The 18,089-nt window shown below is 33.2% G+C and overlaps 3 protein-coding genes across 4 annotated transcripts; 2 read left to right on the forward strand and 1 right to left on the reverse strand.

Moving 5' to 3' along the window:
* Positions 1 to 630: 630 nt before the first annotated feature.
* On the reverse strand, positions 631 to 1,743 carry LOC106442937 (protein RADIALIS-like 3). Its single transcript, XM_013884589.3, has 2 exons — positions 1,377 to 1,743; positions 631 to 794 (listed from the first exon to the last, which is right to left on the reverse strand). The coding sequence occupies exon 1, from the start codon at positions 1,637 to 1,639 to the stop codon at positions 1,400 to 1,402; it is 240 nt and encodes a 79-aa protein (XP_013740043.1). The 5' UTR covers positions 1,640 to 1,743; the 3' UTR covers positions 631 to 794; positions 1,377 to 1,399.
* Positions 1,744 to 7,422: 5,679 nt separating this feature from the next.
* LOC106443038 (U-box domain-containing protein 5-like) lies at positions 7,423 to 12,793 on the forward strand. Of its 2 annotated transcripts, none has more exons than XM_048778302.1 (5): positions 7,423 to 7,911; positions 7,986 to 8,171; positions 8,340 to 8,447; positions 8,527 to 11,499; positions 12,546 to 12,793. In XM_048778302.1, the coding sequence occupies exons 1-4, from the start codon at positions 7,861 to 7,863 to the stop codon at positions 10,381 to 10,383; spliced, it is 2,202 nt and encodes a 733-aa protein (XP_048634259.1). In that variant the 5' UTR covers positions 7,423 to 7,860; the 3' UTR covers positions 10,384 to 11,499; positions 12,546 to 12,793. The 2 variants fall into 2 exon arrangements, with proteins under 2 accessions (XP_048634259.1, XP_013740130.2); XM_013884676.3 differs by having other exon boundaries at positions 12,680 to 12,793.
* LOC106443144 (pheophytinase, chloroplastic-like) lies at positions 12,686 to 14,277 on the forward strand. Its single transcript, XM_048778304.1, has 5 exons — positions 12,686 to 12,792; positions 12,867 to 12,974; positions 13,057 to 13,610; positions 13,689 to 13,780; positions 13,899 to 14,277. The coding sequence occupies exons 1-5, from the start codon at positions 12,708 to 12,710 to the stop codon at positions 14,179 to 14,181; spliced, it is 1,122 nt and encodes a 373-aa protein (XP_048634261.1). The 5' UTR covers positions 12,686 to 12,707; the 3' UTR covers positions 14,182 to 14,277.
* The last annotated feature ends 3,812 nt before the right edge of the window (positions 14,278 to 18,089 follow it).

Below are 18,089 nucleotides of genomic sequence, written 5' to 3' on the forward strand. Positions count from 1 at the left end.
TGGTTGAATTAATTTAATATTTTTCGAAATAAAAAATATTGCACATTTTTGTGACAATTATATTATGATACTGTAAGATTTAACCTCTTTTATTAAGTCGATATTCAAATTACATGCCATGCAAAAAAAATTCGGGTGCATAAGGACGCTTGTATCCCATGCGAACCAAACGAAACCATCCACCATCGATTAATTAAAGGTGTGCGAATGTTAGAGAACACGAATTACTTTTGTTGTTAATAATTATTAATAAAACTGTTTTTGTTTGCAAGTTTTGCCAGTAGGTAGGATAAAAGGATAAAATAGCAGTATTATATAAAAGTCACATTGTATATCGGTAAATTAGGGTATTTAGTTATAGAATAAATTATAATTTTTTTGTACGCTATACAATGCAATTTTCCTTAATTAATCCGTCTAAGAAAGTAGTTTCTCTACTTTTTTATTTAATGATCACCATCAACTATGCTATCTTGATATCCATGGAAATTATCATCAAGCTGCGCGCCAGAACGGCGAGGTGAGTGCAAAAGTAAATGCAAATTATGTTCTGAATCGTTCGATCTTGTTGGTTAGTTGGATTCTATATGATTTGTATGATATTAAATAGAGTTCCAACGAACGAGTTGGTTCATGTGAAACTCACGTTGATTCATTAATATTAGCATGAAAGCATAAAATTCTTACATAGTCGTATACATATAACACAATAGACGTAAATACATTTGATATATCTTTGTTTAGATCCTCTCTGTTTGTTTCTGGTTTTCGAATCATGTTGGTTTCAGAGGAACCTGCAATAAATATATAAAATCCAGATGAAATTAGAAGTTAAAGACTAAAAAGAGGTAGATATTTCTCATATTAAAATTACGGAAGGATCTTGACAACCATGTTACATAACTTACGTTATGTGGCAATGGAGATTTTTGAAACGGTAAAGACAAGAGACATGGGACATGTTATCACGTATCATCAGTTGTGACTTTGAATTTTATTTATTTATTTATTTTGCTAAAAGGCAAAAAAAGTTTTCAAGGAATGTATTCTTATGAATATAATAGTAACAAGCATGGAGATAATGTCCTAGTGATCAATTTCAATAACTAGACAAATTAAACGAGCTTTATTACTAGATTTGCTTCTTGTCTCCACTTTCAGAAGTTGGGACAGTTTATAGAAATGGGAAACAAACAAACAGTGGTGTTTACCATTAGATCATTAAGATATATTTTCTTTTCCTTTTATTGTATGATTGGTTTGAATAAGCAGATCTAAGTAGGCAGTGGAATAAGATAGAAACATAAGAAAATATATATTGCATGTCTACTCTTTAAGATAATAATATCATGCATATTAATAGTTGTGATCCGCACCTTTTTGAGTAGCTTAAATGCTTTCAGTTTCCATTTGAACGGTAAGTAGGATGCGGATAACGCCCTGACTCAATGTCATTGACATCCCTTACGAGGAGCTCGTAGTGTCTCCTTACTTCTTCAGCCGATTTCCCACCAACTGCTCTAGCAACGTTATGCCATCGGTCAGGAGTGTCCTGCTCATATATAGCCAAAGCCCTTTCAAATAGTTTGTTCTCCTTACGCGTCCAAGAAGTGTTAGAACTCATGGAGTTGGAAGCCATTTAGTAAAAGATCGAAAAGAGTGTTTTGAAAATGGAAATCTGGTTTCTTTGGAGGGAGTAAAAGAAGAAAGATGTATGTATGAGTTGATTTGGTTACTTGAGAGAGTGAGAAGCTCCTTATATATAGGAAGAAAAAAGCATGTTGTGGGGTTAATCCAGTTGGACGAATATATACTTTGAAGAGTGACTATTTTTTTTAGCAACCACATAAAGTCTTAGAGAAGGTACACAATTGTGAAACAATCCAATGAAATCTGAGATGTGAAACAATCCAATGAAATCTGAGATTCCTTGCCCATGCAATAGAAAAAAATATAAGAGGCTTCCTTCCTCCTTTGTTTACAGTAAAGAAAAAATATAAGAGGCTACAAGCCGTACAGTAGAGACTAATGCAGTAACCATGCTTAATACCTCTTTAAGGCTTTTGATGTGATCTAACACTATTAGATTGTAGCATCCGATGCTTATTTTAAACACATGAGATTGTTAGATTATGTTTGATGCTTTCTTGTGATTTCCATCCATTTTGATTGATTTTTTTGTTTGTATGATTGATAGGTTCTCTACGCGTTCATTGGTGTGGCTGTATAGTGATATGTCTTTTCAATATAGTCATAAAAGAAACACCATCGCACTTCTTTCACGGATTCGTCTCATGGCTCTTATAACAAATTTGGTAAAGTAATCATGTGAGTTATACTATTACATATTGGCTCGTGGGGAGCATCTGTTGAGAAAGACATAAACCCGTGCAGGCCTCAGTAAATGAGTAGTGAACATCAAACCCTTTATACATACATACATACATATATGTCTTATGCTCTCAACTCTCAAATAGCTTTTAGCTTTAAATTAGATTCCTCCAATGAGAAGACATATATCAGAGTGCAATATAATACTAATTAAAAAGTGTTTTGGCTTAATAATGAGAGATTAGTCGTTTTGTTGCCAAAAAAAAAAAAGTCGTCTAAAACATCTTCTTCTTCGACCCTGACCACGATAACATTCTTTGAAAACCATAAGAATTAGGTTCGGCTATATTGATATCGTCATCGTACCAGATATATATTAATCTTTTTATTCTAAGAATACTTGCTTTGCCAGAATACTTGCTTTGCCCTTCTTTACTAATAACGGGATAAAAAAGATTGGTTGATTTTTAAACCTAAGTAAACTTGAGCAACTGCTTTTCTTGCAGACCACTCTTTTTGTAAGAATTTAATGCGTTTGAGCATGGATGCTGGATGTAGAACGAAATAGCTTTTTCCTTTTTCCATATATAAAAATATATTTTCTAAACCATAATAAATTGGTTTTAAGAAAGTGTTTACATGTTGACCAAAAAATGAGAAAGTGTTTAAAACAATTCTGTAAAAAAGTAAGTTAGAATATAACATTCACCACACACATCAACGCAATTTACTTGCAGTTTCTTCATCAAAAGATTTCAACTTTTTATTGTCTTATATTTCAATATATAGAGGAAATATTACTAACGGAAGTCATGCTTTTAACCACGAGAATGGTTGATGAGAACCTTTTCGAAGATACTCAGGTGTTCTTGTTTATATATTTAACATTTGGGTAGTAGTACAAGTGGACAAATTCCAAATCTTGAGAAGATCTCATCGATGAATATTAGCGACGACATATGCGCCTTAACGCATCTTCTGCTCCTTTGTTTTGGACATTGTTTAACTTCTCTTATTCCTCCACTCACTATGTTTTTAATTGTATGTATCCATATTATTATTATTGTTTGTCATCTATTTTTTTTTCTTAAATCTATTATTGTCATAAGCTATAGTAGTAACAAAATATTAAGATATGGACTGTATCCTTCTCCAACTTTTTCATATAATATCTTCCTTGTAGTATTCTTTCTAAGGTTTGTAATAAAACATTCTTTTTGGATGATACTCATCCTCCTTTCAACTTCACTTGCCCACTCAACAACTTGTCCTCTTGGAATATTATTTTGGGCTCTTTCATTTTGATCCGTACCGTCATTTTTACGCTTCATTGCTTGAGGTAAGCAAGCACTCATATTAGTTACTCTTCCATTATGAACGCCGGCTAACAATTTCTGCTTTTAAAAGAAAATGCTTGAATTCAGCTCTTTTCTATGCATTGTTTGGTCTGGTCTTTAATTGTGTAGGCAACTTTGTGCTCAAAATCTGTTGAGAGTATGACTCCTCTGATATGATTTGGTCATGTTATGGTAGATCAAGTCTTATATGAGCGGGCTTTGATGACCATGATTTTGTGGACTTAAGAACTTAAATGTGGTTGAGCTGGTTAGTCTGCACATGTTTTAGCTCACCATAATCTAAGTTAGTTCTATCTCAAATTTCATTGATCAACTACCCCATTTCTTGTTTTAGTCAATTTTTGCTAAGAAAAATGTATGTAAAAATCTTTCTCTTATAAAAGATAAACTGTTCATTTAGTTAATGATATTTACAGTTTAGGAAGAAAAAAAATTGTCGTAGTCTAATTAAGTGTGGAGGGTGCTGACAAATTCTCTTACTTCTTTATTTGATTATATTATGATCTTACCAGCTGATCCCTTTTGAAATGGGCTACATTTGACGTTCGAAGATGCTTCATTGTAAGACCTCCATCTAACATTTCTTTGGTTCTGAGATGATTTTTGTATTTTTACTCCATCTTGGGTTAAATATAGAGAAATCTCATGGTGGCATTATAATATATGAAGGCACAAAATTAAGTGCAAACGGAATTTCTATTAGTTTATTATACCACATATGTTCCTGAATCCAAATATTTTGATGTCATCATATCATCTTAAAAATCAGAACCTTAACTTTGGTCTCAGATAAAAACGCAATTATAAAATCATTCAATTTGCCAGCATGTAACTGTCCGGAGAGGACTAGTTTGGCTGCAATATTGTTAGTAAACTAAAAGCCATCAATATTATAAATTTATAATACATTAAAATCAAGATAAACGAAATTTCAAGTTGTTTTGTAGCGGAATCTTACGATTTTTGAGATTAGCATTGGTGAAATAAAGTTCTTGAACTGATTACAGTGTGAAAAGTATGATAGTATGACTGCATTATTCGTAAAAAAAAACAATCTTTGTTTTTTGATAAACCTAAAAAAACCAATCTTATTCAGTTAGATTAGCCGATTAGTATACTTGTCAAATAACTTTTCTTATTACTTTTCTTTACATATATAATTCAAATACGTGTGGGATGAGATGACATAAGTGTTACAAGAGAGAAACATGAGATCGTCTAAGGGTTCGAGAAAACCTAACATTATCTGGAAGAAAAATCTCATCTCATATATAGCGATGAGGTCAGTATCAAGCATGGGCTCAATCCAACTTCTGAAGATGGCTAAAGAAAAATCGATGAATTTTTGTCAAAATCTGCCAACGTCATTGCATTTAGGAAAATTTATAGGATCATCCAACTTTCAATTCATGGCATTATCACTACGTGCTTAACTTATTCAGAATCTAATACTATATTGGGCTTGAGGTCCATTCATTATCAAGTTGGACACTGTTAAATAAGCCCATTAGTCTATCTCTTCCGTTCCTTTTACTAACAGCAGTGTCTACCTCTTCCTTCTCTGTGCTTATTGTATACTTTTTCTTTTGAAAAGAGCAAATTGTATACTAGTTTACGTTGTAATTTTTTCTTATACGTACCTAATGCATGGTAACAGACTAATAGTCATTACGATTTACAAATAAAATATAAATGCTTAAAACTGTTCTAGAAAAGACGCTTGCGCGTTAAAATGTACTTTCATATAACCTATCTATAGACAATTGACCAGAAAAAAAAAACAAAAATCTAACCTATAAAGCTATACGACCAACTCTTACTGTGTGCCATACCTAAACCAAAACCTACAAAATAACCGAACTTAATTATCATACGAGCGAAAAAACATCCCAAAAGTTAAGTCGATATAATATTATCTAAAGCAATTGGAAATGAATTAAACCATCTTTTGTTGTGAGGCTGAGAGTAGTTGTCGCTTGTCAATGAGTAGGTGGAGCCGATCATATTATACGCTTTGGGAGAACAATATATATAGTTATACCAAATAGTTGACTAGACCTAAAATTTCCATAACTAGCTTAGCGTTCTTCTGTTTTATTCGTCGAAATTAATAAACAGGATCTTTGATTCTTTGCTACAAAGGTATATTAATAAACTGGATAATAACCCTTCTCTACCATATTAACTATTTTGTGATTCGTAAAATCCAGATAATATATATTTTCTTAAAAACTAATTCAGACTTTAGGTTAGAGACTTAGCCTAAGCTCACAAGATGTTACATCAGAAAACGAATTCTTCTTCTTGATTTGGCCAATAAGAACCATGTAATGCATTCACACCGAGATATTGTTGTGTCTATATTACGACACACCTTATCAAATTTAAAACAATAAACACCCATCATTTTTTGGAAAACTTTTAAAAGAAAGACACCATCATTATAAGCTCATGATATCTACTACCAACTACTGACAATATTTTACACTATGGGCAAATCATCTATCATCAACCCAAGTAACTCTATATATAAACCGAAGATAACAGTCTTTGACATTTCAGTACTTGAATCATTTTTCTACATTATTATTATAATTTATTCAGCTTTAGGTTACTAACTTTTTTTTGTAAAAATTTAGGTTACTAACTTCCTATACTAGTATAAGGAGATTATCATAAATTAACATGCTATTATTCATCACCTACAACTTCATTTAGAAAAAAAATATCTCAAATTACACTTTGGCATTTAGCAGGTGGAGGAAGAATAAAAGGTAGACCAGTCAACGGAATGCGACGAACAAAGTCACAATAATTTGCGTTTCGAAGGTTGTGGCCATAAGAAAGTATTCTATCTCACTAATCGAACGTGATGGGATTATCCACACTCTTCTATGTTTTCAATTTTTTAATCTCTTCGTAAGGGCATAATTGATGGTCTAAGGCGTAATTGATCACACTATCTTTTTAAAAAAAGAAACACACTAAATTTTCATAAATTTCGATTGACTTCAAACTTGTAAGTGTAATTTTGGTCGCAAATTAAAAGTACACCAAAAAATATTTCGTATTTTTTTCTTTGAAAGCAAAATATTAAAGCGACATTATTAGTACGTCTTGTTTGTAATGATATTTTACAGTATGTATAGTTTATTCACTGGTGACTAAAAATATCTAAATGGTGTAGCTTTACTAAATTATGGGTGATTTTCAAACATCTTTTGGTGATAGTGTAGATCTTTTTTTTTTTGCATGGAGCCACCCGGGGTCCCAATACTGTAGTGATAATATGTTTTGTTTTTTTTCCATTTTGACAAGATTGTATGATGCAAACAAATACAAAAATGTATGATGCGATCCAATAAACCCAAAAAAAAAGTGCCCAACTTGAACGTAATACTTATATATTGACAATTAACAATACTTATCTATTAATTCGCAATAAAAAGCATTAACGCAATTTGAATAGGTATTTTCCAAAAAATAAAAAAAAATTGAATAGGTAATGTTGAAAAAGAGTTTGTTTTATGCGCATATTGACATTTGACAAACAAAGGTGCATTTGACATCATAGATGACATCATAGATTGATAGTGTATCCACCATGAAATAGTAAGGTAAAAGATGACCAAGATTTACTTAAAACACCATTAGACACCATTAATATATCAATAGCACTAGAAATAAACCAATATTAGTTACATCACTATCATCAATCTCTATCAGAAGTTTCCTATTCTATAGGGTAAAAAGAAAAAAAACAACAAAAAGTTATGTAAATCACTACAAAATATATAAAAGTGTGTGTTGCATGGGTTGACCTGACTATTACGAGCACTAAGACCTCGTCCTTTCAATTTAGTCTGCGCTTGACACGGCACTCTCACGATGTTAAACAATCTCCCCTTTTGGACCTAAACGCGGTCACGTAGAATCAGTCACAGCCCAATTATTGTTTCTCCTATTTTAATTTGAAAGCTCAACGATTTAAACTCTGCCGTCATTCACCAGAAGCTGTCACTTTAACACTCGTAGTTTCTGTTTCTTTTCTCTCTTCTCTTCCCTAAGAGGCCACTCTCATATCATTTTTTCATTTTTCTCCAAAGATTCAAAATATTTTTCATCTTTATATGTTTATCAAACTTTCAGAATTGAGAAACTTCTTGTTTAGATGGGAATTAATATCACTCAGCGGATAGAGAAGTTGCCTCATTCCTACAAGGTTGGTTGCAAGAATCTCTTTCATTGTTTTTTTTCTTTGCCTGTAATAACATTTTTGGTCTTGCTTTGTTTCAGATGCACTCTTCCATGTGCTTAGAGTTAAAGAACTTAGTTGATAGGGTCATGAGAATCTTTCCTGATATAGAAGATGCTAGACCAGGATCCTCCACAGGGATACAGACTCTATGCTTGATCAACAAAGCTTTGGAGAAAGCTAAGCTGCTTCTTCAATACTGCAGTGAATCCAGCAAACTCTACATGGTTTGTTCCTCTCACATTATCTTAAGCTAATTTTCTTTGCAAAAAAAAAAAATTTGGTTGAAAAGTTAAAAAGAAAAAATAAATTTATTTGCAAAAAAAAAATAAATGTCTTTGCAAATGTGCATTATTTCAAAGCAGTGAATCCTAATATGTTGCTTCAATCTTCAGGCAGTAACAGGAGAAGCTATACTCTCAAGAGGTTGTAGAGCCAAAAAGTTATTAGAGCAAAGCTTAAGTGACATCAGAAGCATGGTACCGACAGTTTTGGCTACCAAGGTTTGTGTACCAAACTATATTTCTGTCTTTTCTTTTTATATGAAAAATGAAGAATCACTTATCAGAGTTTTGCTTGCAGATAACTCAAGTAGTCCAAGACCTTAGGTCAACTGTGTTGGCTCTAGAATCATCTGAAGAAGAAGCTGGGAAAGCTGTTAGAGAACTGATGCAAAGGAGCACAACCTCATCTGTTTCTTCTGATGAGGTTAGAGATTTCCATTATGCAGCACTGAAGCTCCATCTTTCAACACCTGAAGCCATTGTGATTGAGAGAAAATCCCTGAAGTCTCTTTTTGCAAAACTAGGCGAGTGTGAAGTGAACAAGAGACAGATTCTGAAGTACCTTCTCTGTCTTTTAAAGAAGCATGAGAAGATTATCTGGAGAGATCACAAAGAGAACTCCTTCACACATCTTAATGATTCTGTGTGTGCTAGTGCTGCAGAAGCAGGATGTTCTGAGGAGGAACAGAATGGTACACTTCCTGAGCATTTTAAGTGCCCTCTTTCTCTTACCGTCATGCATGATCCTGTCATCATCTCCTCAGGCCACACCTTTGAGAGGATGTGGGTTCAGAAATGGTTTGATGAAGGTAATGAGTCTTGTCCTAAAACAAGAAGGACACTAGATGACTTCACAATGAAGCCTAACGTGGCCATGAAGGAACAGATATCAAAGTGGTGCTCCAGGAACGGTCTTCATGTTCAAGATCCAACAACAAAGCAGACAAAGTCTTCACACAATCTTGACTTCTCCATTGCTAGCTTTGGAAGCTCTCTGTACAATCTTGACTTCTCGAGTAGGGACTTCAGCTCTAGCTTCTCAACTGATTCACCATCAAAGGGTGGTTACTTCATGCCAATGCAGACGATAGCTTCTGAGTCAGGAACTGAAGTCACAGACTCTAGTCAAAGCGAGGTGGAGATAGAGCCTTTAAGTGAACTTACTAAGCTTCCATGGGAGGCTCAGGTCAAGACCATTCAAGATGTAAGAAAACGTTTTGAGAACAACTCTAGAGCTTTTCAGTCTATGTCACCGAGTAAGTTTCTTGAGCCACTTGTCACGTTCTTGAAGAATGCTGCTGGCACCAATGGAGACACGATAAAGAGTGGGTTGGCTTTGTTGTTGACTTTCCTCAGTGGGAACAGAAGGGCTATAGAGGCTTTGGAAGAAGACGTGTTTGAAACGTTATCTGTTTTTCTAGGGTTTGAGTTATTAGTAGCTGAAGAAGCTCTCAATGTACTTGAGGTTCTCTCTAACCAGCCGCATAGTCTCTCCAAGATAACTCTTTCTTCCCTTATGAAGATGGTTGAGTCTGGACCAGAACATCTCCAAGAACAAGCTATGATCACACTCAAGAACCTCTCCTCAAGCAATGAGATTTGTCTGGAAATGGTAACTCTAGGTTTCGTCAAGAACCTCACATTATTCTTGCAACAAAGCGTCTTCAGCAAGCAATCAATCATCATTATGAGGAACTTATGCAACACTGAGAAAGGGCGGGTTTGTATAACCGAGACACCTGGCGGTTTAGCTTCAATAGCTGAGTTACTTGACTCAAATGTGCCAGAGGAGCAAGAGAATGCAATCTCCATCCTCTTACAGCTTTGTGTGGAGAAGATAGAGTATTGCAATCTTGTGGTGAGGGAAGGAGTTGATATTTATCCATCTCTCTTCTTGATATCAAACAATGGAACAAAGGAAGCCAAGGTGGGTGCATCAGAGTTGCTTAGAGCTCTTGAAGAAGTAGATTTCAACAGAGAAGAAGAAGAAGAAGAAGAAGAAGAAGAAGAAGTAGCAGGAGAAACTGCTACAAATACTTCACAGGTTGTTGCTCCAGTTATGCATCATGATCAGCCTATAATAACCACACCATCTCCAAAGAAGTCTGGTCTATTTGGACTCAGTTTCTCCATTCTAAAGAAAAAGAAAAGATAGATAAAGAGCTTAAGCATAGTTAGGCTGTTTTTTTTTAACTTAGTCTTGGAAACGTTACAAATTTTTGTGTGGTTCTCTCTATGTTGATTTAGGTTTCTATGTGTTGATACCAATCCAAAGAGCCTCCATTAACGCGAGTTTAGTTGTAATTTGATAGGGGACGTATTGTGAGTAAATATAGTATGCAATTTGTAAATCTTTTTGTGACAAAAATGGTCAATTCTTTTAACTGTTTAAGTAAACTTCAACATGTTTTAAACATGGGCAGAGATGGTTGATGTATGAGTATGGTAAATAACATTAAAAATGGAAATTTCTTCTTCTTTAATTTTCCCACAAAAAAATTTAAATAACATTGAAAATGAAATATCAAAAAAGGAAATTCTATTATAATCAAAAAGTGTAACGGCTATATTCTCTTTTCTTGGGTAAAAGTAATGGTTATGTCTCTACTCATTAAACACAAAGAGCCTCCGTTAATGCAAGTGTAGTTGTAATTTGATAGGGAACGTATAGTATGCAATTTGTAAATCATTAAGTCACAAAAATGGTCAATTCTTTTTTTAAGTAAACTTCACCTTTCAACATGGGCAGAGATGGTTGATGTATGAGTATTGAGTATGGTAAATAACATTAAAATGGAAATTTCTTCTTCTTTTTTAATTTACCCACAAAAAAAGTAAATAACATTGAAAATGAAATATCAAAAAGGGAAATTCTATTATAATCAAAAAGTGTAACGGCTATATCTCTTTTCTTGGGTAAAACTAATTATATACTTATTATAATTAAATTAATTAACGGCTATATCTCATTAAATACAACACACAGATACCAAAAAAAGTGTAACGGTTGCATTTCTCTAATCTATAAATACAACACACCCAAGCACTAAACTCTTATCCTTCTTCTCAAACAATGTCTACAACCAACAGTCACTATAGATTTTCTTCTATTATTCTTTGATTACTTGGCACACAGGCTTCATCTTCCATTCATAGAACCCTTACCTCAACGCGAACAAAATGCCGTCTTCTTTCAACACCGGAGCCTCTTTCTTCGCCGCAACAAACACTCCTCAGCTTGCATGGTTTAAGTCTCTTGGTTTGCAATCAGGTTCAATTTTTATAAAATTTATTTTTATTTAGACATAATTTTTTTCCCTAAATCGTTTTATATAGATAAAAATATATTTTTAAAAAATCGTTTCTTTTTTTTTACTCTTTTAAATAACAAATGTTTTTTTAGATTTTTGTATGATTGATCATGAAAGAATGATTGCATTGTCTTTCACATAGTGTTCATATAGCTTTCTAGTTGATCTCTAAAAGTTTTCCATGGCTTTTGTTTCTTTTTGCTAACTTTTTATGAATAATTAGAAAATTTAATTATATAATATGAAACTAATCAAATTTAAATTTTCTACTCTTTTAAATAACAAATGTTTTCTTAGATTTTTGTATGATTGATTATGAAAGTATGATTGCATAAGTTGAAACTAATCGATATCATGTTATGTTTTTGATCCTTAGAAATATCATGCCTCTTTGTCTTTCACAATATGTTCATTTAGCCTTCTAATTAATCTCCAAAGTTTTACCTTTGCTTTTGTTTCTTTTTCCTAAAGTTTTATGAATAATTAGAAAATTTAATTATATAATATTATATTTTAATCGTTAGAGAGATATCATCATGTTTGTTTTTGTTTCAGTTCATTTTCTAATTAATCTTCAAACCAAATCTGAACTGCAAAAAAAATAACAAATGCTTTGTCGAGGCAATGGCAAATTGTATCTAGATATCATGTCTCTTGTTCTGCCAGGCAATGACTCTGTTATCTTCATTCTTCTTCACTGTTCCTGGAAATGCAACCATCAATAATAGTATCATAAAATTATAATGTCTGAAACTCTGCAACTCATCATTATTGTTTTCCAAATATCTGAAGAAATTCAGGTGAAACCATTTTGACTGTTGCATCCATTTAAAGAAACTTAAACCATTTTGGGCGACACCATTGCTTTTTATTTTAATCTAAGTCTTTGCTTCATATATACATGTCTTAATTTCTAAACCAGAAAGTACGACTGAACCGTCGGTAAAAATAATTAGAGATAACCGCATTTTATTGCTAAACCACAAACACTCTGTCTCGTCGAGAGGGTTCGACTTGTCTGGCTCAGACGTCGCCACAACTCTCTCTCAAGTTCACCCACACACACAACACTCGGTGCATCTTTTTATCTCTCAAGAATCCTTAAACATATGTTTCTTCTCATTGTCCGCTTGGTAACAGTTTAAGGTTGTTCTCTGCGAATCAACCGATGTCTGCTTCATTTGCTGTTAGGACAGAACTCTTCAGCCCATTATCTAAAAGACCCACCTTTCCTGCTCAAGCTCGTCGACCAAGTAAGCACCTTTCATCAAATTCTCCTTAGATTAAGCCTGAATCGCATTAAAAGTTTCGATCTTTGCAATGAAAGGAAACAAATGCGAAATCAGCAGAAGGGGCTTTGCAGTGAGAGGGATCGTTGCTTCTGGAGTTTCAGTCATGGGCACTCCTCCTTCAGCTGCTTCTCAGCCAATCCAAGGTTTAAATCTCGAAACTTTAGTTAAAAGATTGTGTCTTTTGGCTATGATCTCTGAATGAACTGGATGATGATTCCTTTTAAGGTGGTGAGAGGTTAGCTTTTAAGCCAGAAGGATACAACTTTTGGGAATGGAGAGGTCACAAGATTCATTATGTAGTTCAAGGAGAAGGCTTGCCTCTTGTTCTTATCCATGGCTTTGGTGCTTCTGTCTTTCACTGGAGGTATAACATCCCTGAGCTGGCTAAGAAGTACAAGGTGTACGCATTGGACTTGCTCGGTTTCGGATGGAGTGACAAAGCCCTCATAGAGTATGACGCCATGGTTTGGACTGATCAAGTTATTGACTTCATCAAGGAGGTTGTCAAAGAGCCAACCGTTGTGGTTGGAAACAGCCTTGGAGGGTTCACAGCTTTGTCGGTTGCGGTGGGATTACCAGAGCAAGTCACAGGAGTGGCTCTTCTGAACTCTGCAGGACAGTTTGCATCCGAGAGTAGAAAGCAAGAAGAAGAAGTTGAGGAAAGCGTTTTAACCAAGTTTGTAGTTAAGCCGCTCAAAGAGGTTTTCCAACGAGTGGTTCTTGGGTTCTTGTTCTGGCAAGCTAAGCAGCCTTCTCGAATCGAATCTGTGTTAAAGAGTGTAATGTCTTTATGACTTTTTTTTTGTTAGGTTTCTTTTAAAGTTTGTTACTTGGTACTCAAGTTTTCTTATTTGCAGGTGTACGTAAACGCTGCTAATGTCGATGATTACCTCGTTGAATCCATCTCAAAACCTGCAACAGACCCAAATGCCGGAGAAGTTTACTACAGGTAGTACACACAGTCACACCAAAAACAGAGCTACTCTGTTTTGAAAAACAGAGCAACTCTGTTTTTGATACATAATGGGAGCTAACTGTTGTTTTTGTTTGTTTTAATCTGTTATTAGATTGATGACAAGGTTCTTGACGAACCAGAGTAGATACACTTTAGACAGTGTTCTAAGTAAGATGACTTGCCCGCTTCTGTTGCTTTGGGGAGATCTTGATCCGTGGGTTGGTCCTGCTAAAGCGGAGAAGATCAAAGCGTTTTACTCGAACTCATCGCTGGTGCACTTGCAAGCAGGGCATTGTCCTCATGACGAAGTCCCTGAAGCTGTAAACGTAGCTTTGTTGGATTGGTTGTCTAATGTAGTTTCCAAACCATCGTCCCCTGAACTCTCAGAGGTGTGAAGACTCTTTTTGCAAAGGAATTATATAGTTGTAAATACATTGTTACCAATACTTCTTGGATTATATACTTTTAATATGATCAGGATTCTGGTTTTAGTGCAAATATTTATACGAGTAATGCCATTTTTATATAATTTTGATTTATACAAATTTTATTAGAGGGTCCTACGATTATTACCTAAGCTGCTTTTTTGTCAACACCTAAAGCTAAAAGATATCTTGTCTTATTTTAAATGTAATAATTAGTTAAGAAATTGTCGTATGAATATTGAGTGCTACCATTCCGAAGTGGCCAACATAAGGACCTTTTTATCTTCTCTTTTCTTTTGAATAGTTTTTTATGTACCATTCATTTTATAAACTCAAGAATGAGGAAATTAGTTTTTAAATTTCTTTGATTTTATTATTTGAGCATTTTAATCTGCAAAATAGTAGAATTACATGTTAACACGATTACGCGATTGATGTTTAAATCCTGTAAAAATGGTGAAAAGTGACAACTGTTGTAACATGAGAGATTTATTCTTTGTTAAAGTTGTTTGACTAAAATAACATTCAAAATCGTGTTAACCGGATACTTCAAACAGGAGAGATTTTTTTTCTCTTGCTTTATTTAACAGTTTCTTAATTCTTTTGTTTTGTATGCATGAGTTTCAAAATCTAAACATAAAAAGGGAAATAAAATGAATAAAATCTCTTTATCATAATAACTTTACCATGTTCTAATACAGACTAATCAAAAGAGAAGATTACGCAAAAAGAGAAAAGTGGTCCTAATCAATATTCAGATTGCCAAATTGTAGGCTGTACTGTGGACAAAAGTGAAGGAATCCAATCAAGTTAGAGCATCTCCAATGTATGTCTCTATATTTTCCTCTAAAATAGAGATCTCTATTATAGAGGTGGATTTGCTCCAATGTATGCCTCTATAATAGAGTTCCTCTATTTTAGAGGAAAATATAGAGGAATCCTACTTTTTACCTCTATATTTAGAGATGAAAATAGCAAATCTCTATATTTTCCCCTATAAATAGAGATAAAAATAGAGATGGGTTGGAGATGGTTTTAGAGACGGAAAAGATGAAAAGAGATAATATAATTATAAACCTAGTATTTGGTCTTTATATCTATATTGTTAAATTAACAATGTTAATATATTTATATACTTATAATCATATCGAACACGATCAGAGACAAATATATGCGTGTATGTTAAGTTAAAATTTAATACTATTTTCTCAATGATACATTTAAATCTCAGCTTGTTGGTCAAGATAGATATAACGTATATATTATTCTATCGCAGAAGTAAGCATACTTGGGAAAATATCCAGCTTTATCTATAGTTTAAGCATGATATACAATAAAACGAAAACATAGGTTTTTGACATTAATGAAATTATAGTTTAAATAGTTGGATTACAGTTAAATGTAGAGTTCATCAATATATTTAACTGGCCAGGCGAACTAGATCGATATACATTCATATGAGTATCTGTGTTAAACACAGTAATTTATACAAGCAATTGACTCTTTCAGTCTTTTAAGTATTACCATAAAATGTGTTTATGATCTAGAAAATCGGAGTTAGTTTTAACTGTGAAGGTTTATACTTAGTCAAATACACCGATCATGAGATTCTGCAGGGATGAATAAGCGAATCTTGTAAGTAGGGCAAGCATGGTTATCACCTTCATCATTATGTTCGGACAATAATGGTTAAGCACGTTTTCGTTAACATTTTTATTTTTAACTTGTACAGACATTTAAGATAAGTTTTGCCGTAGAATTTTTATAAAACTACTTGTTTACATTGCATAGGGTTTATGTGCATGCTTTACAAGACACGCACTCATAAGAAAGCATGCGAATAGGCGCACACGTTTATATTTGCATTTAACATGCTGGTATTCAAATACAAATCAAACTGATTAATTGGTTTTGAATGCAGTTAAATATAGGCGGACTAAGAACTGAACAAAAATAAAAACAAACATGAACTTAGTTAGTATCTACCTTCAGAGTCTTTCAGTTTGTCTCTAAACATTAAAATAAAGAAAAAAAAAATTCAAAATCGAAAGAGAAGACAGAGATGATCGATCTCTCATGAAAGACTATCAAAAACAATTTGAAAAACCAAAGTACAATTATCACTAGCTGTTCCAACAACTTAAAAACTTAAAAATAAATAAATATGCAGAACACTAATATTTTATTATTTTGAGAAATCTTTTTAAGTTTTTTACAATTAACAATGCTCTAAATTTCGCATCTAACTAGCTCATATATACTTTTCGTCTGGACCACTTCTTTGGAGCCAGGATACCCATGTATAATTCAAAAAAAATATATATATACTTTTCGTCTGTAAGTTAAAGAGTAGGTGTGAATCCGATTAAATCTAGACAGTGATTCATAGATATACTAATAAAATTCACTTAATTGTAACGTTCAGTAGTCTTGTTTTACTTTTCAAAAAGTTGTTCTATGTTATTAACTACTGGTTTAATGTTTTAGAATTCGTTTTTGTCGTAACAGCAGTAATGTATTCACTATCATAATTAATAAAATAAGTATATTAACTGATCACTGGTCATCATCCACAATAATTGATGCTATTAACTCAACATGGAAGAAAAAGCCAACTACCAAATTTATGAAGAAAAAAAATCGTTATATAAAAGCTTTTTTTAAACTAGACCATCTGATTAAAAACAATTTATAGTCTATAAATCTTGCTTTATTAAAAATCAATAAATATAGCAAACTCGATTATGAAAATTGTTTCTAATTATTGGAAGCTGTAAAGTGTTTAGATAAATTAATAAAAGAACTTTTTTATGTACTGCAGTTCATAAACGATATCCAAATAGTGGATTAAATTCAAAGAAGAAAGGTATTATCGTCAAAATCAGTATTATAGCCCTGTTAGCTAATGATACATTTAAAGACTAGAAATAAACATGGATATCGATTGGAAGAGGGCAAGGAAAAGTACTAATCATATGAGGTGTCAACCAAAGATAGAATTCATTTAATAATCGATCAAATGAAATCATGCATGGCACGAAAAAAATCTCGTTATGGAGTGTGAACACCAAAACGTTACGCTGGTGATTGAATAGGTATGGATTCTAATTTATTAGGGTCATAATTCGTGTAATGATATACATGTGCATATAAATATTGTATATGTACCATAATTGTGTCGCACTTAATTATTAGAGATGTGGTGTAATGAAATTATAAATTTCGATTTGCAAGAGACTATATATGATCGTGAGAAGAATACAAGCAAGAAGCGCCTCTATATGATCTGGAGGGACGGTTAGGCTGTCTTATTCTTGACATCACTCGTCTAATCTATTTTATGTTTATATTTACTTCAAGTGGCAGTGTGGCACTGATTTAAAATTAACGTTTAGTAGCATATGCTAAAATCTTGAGAAAACTACCAGTCATTTTTTTCAGATTACTACTGCATTTGTCAGAACAGTTTTAGGAAATGCCAGTGATTCACTAGTGTTTTTGGTATGAATAAGATCTAGATTTTCTAGATTGAAATATGTTACAACTCAAGAACACCATTGATGAGTTTTTTTTTTTCGTAACTAATGGTTAAAAACTACTACCAAATTCATAGCTACATATTACCATCGCAAATGAAAGTTGCAGCCTAGTCCTCCTACTCGTTAATACATCATAAAATTACAAAGAATAGTTACAAAATGAAGAAATAATACAGAACACCAGTGCGGTACACATGTTATTCAGACATTGGCAGACGCAAACCCTACCGTTTCTTCTTCTTACCACTTTCACCACATTTGTTTCCCTCTTGGGAACCCAATTTACTAGTTCATTTATTATACTCTTTTTTATTATTCTTTCTGTTTTTGTCCTTATTT

Source organism: Brassica napus, chromosome A1, assembly GCF_020379485.1.
Source record: "Brassica napus cultivar Da-Ae chromosome A1, Da-Ae, whole genome shotgun sequence".
NCBI classification, from domain to species: domain Eukaryota; kingdom Viridiplantae; phylum Streptophyta; class Magnoliopsida; order Brassicales; family Brassicaceae; genus Brassica; species Brassica napus.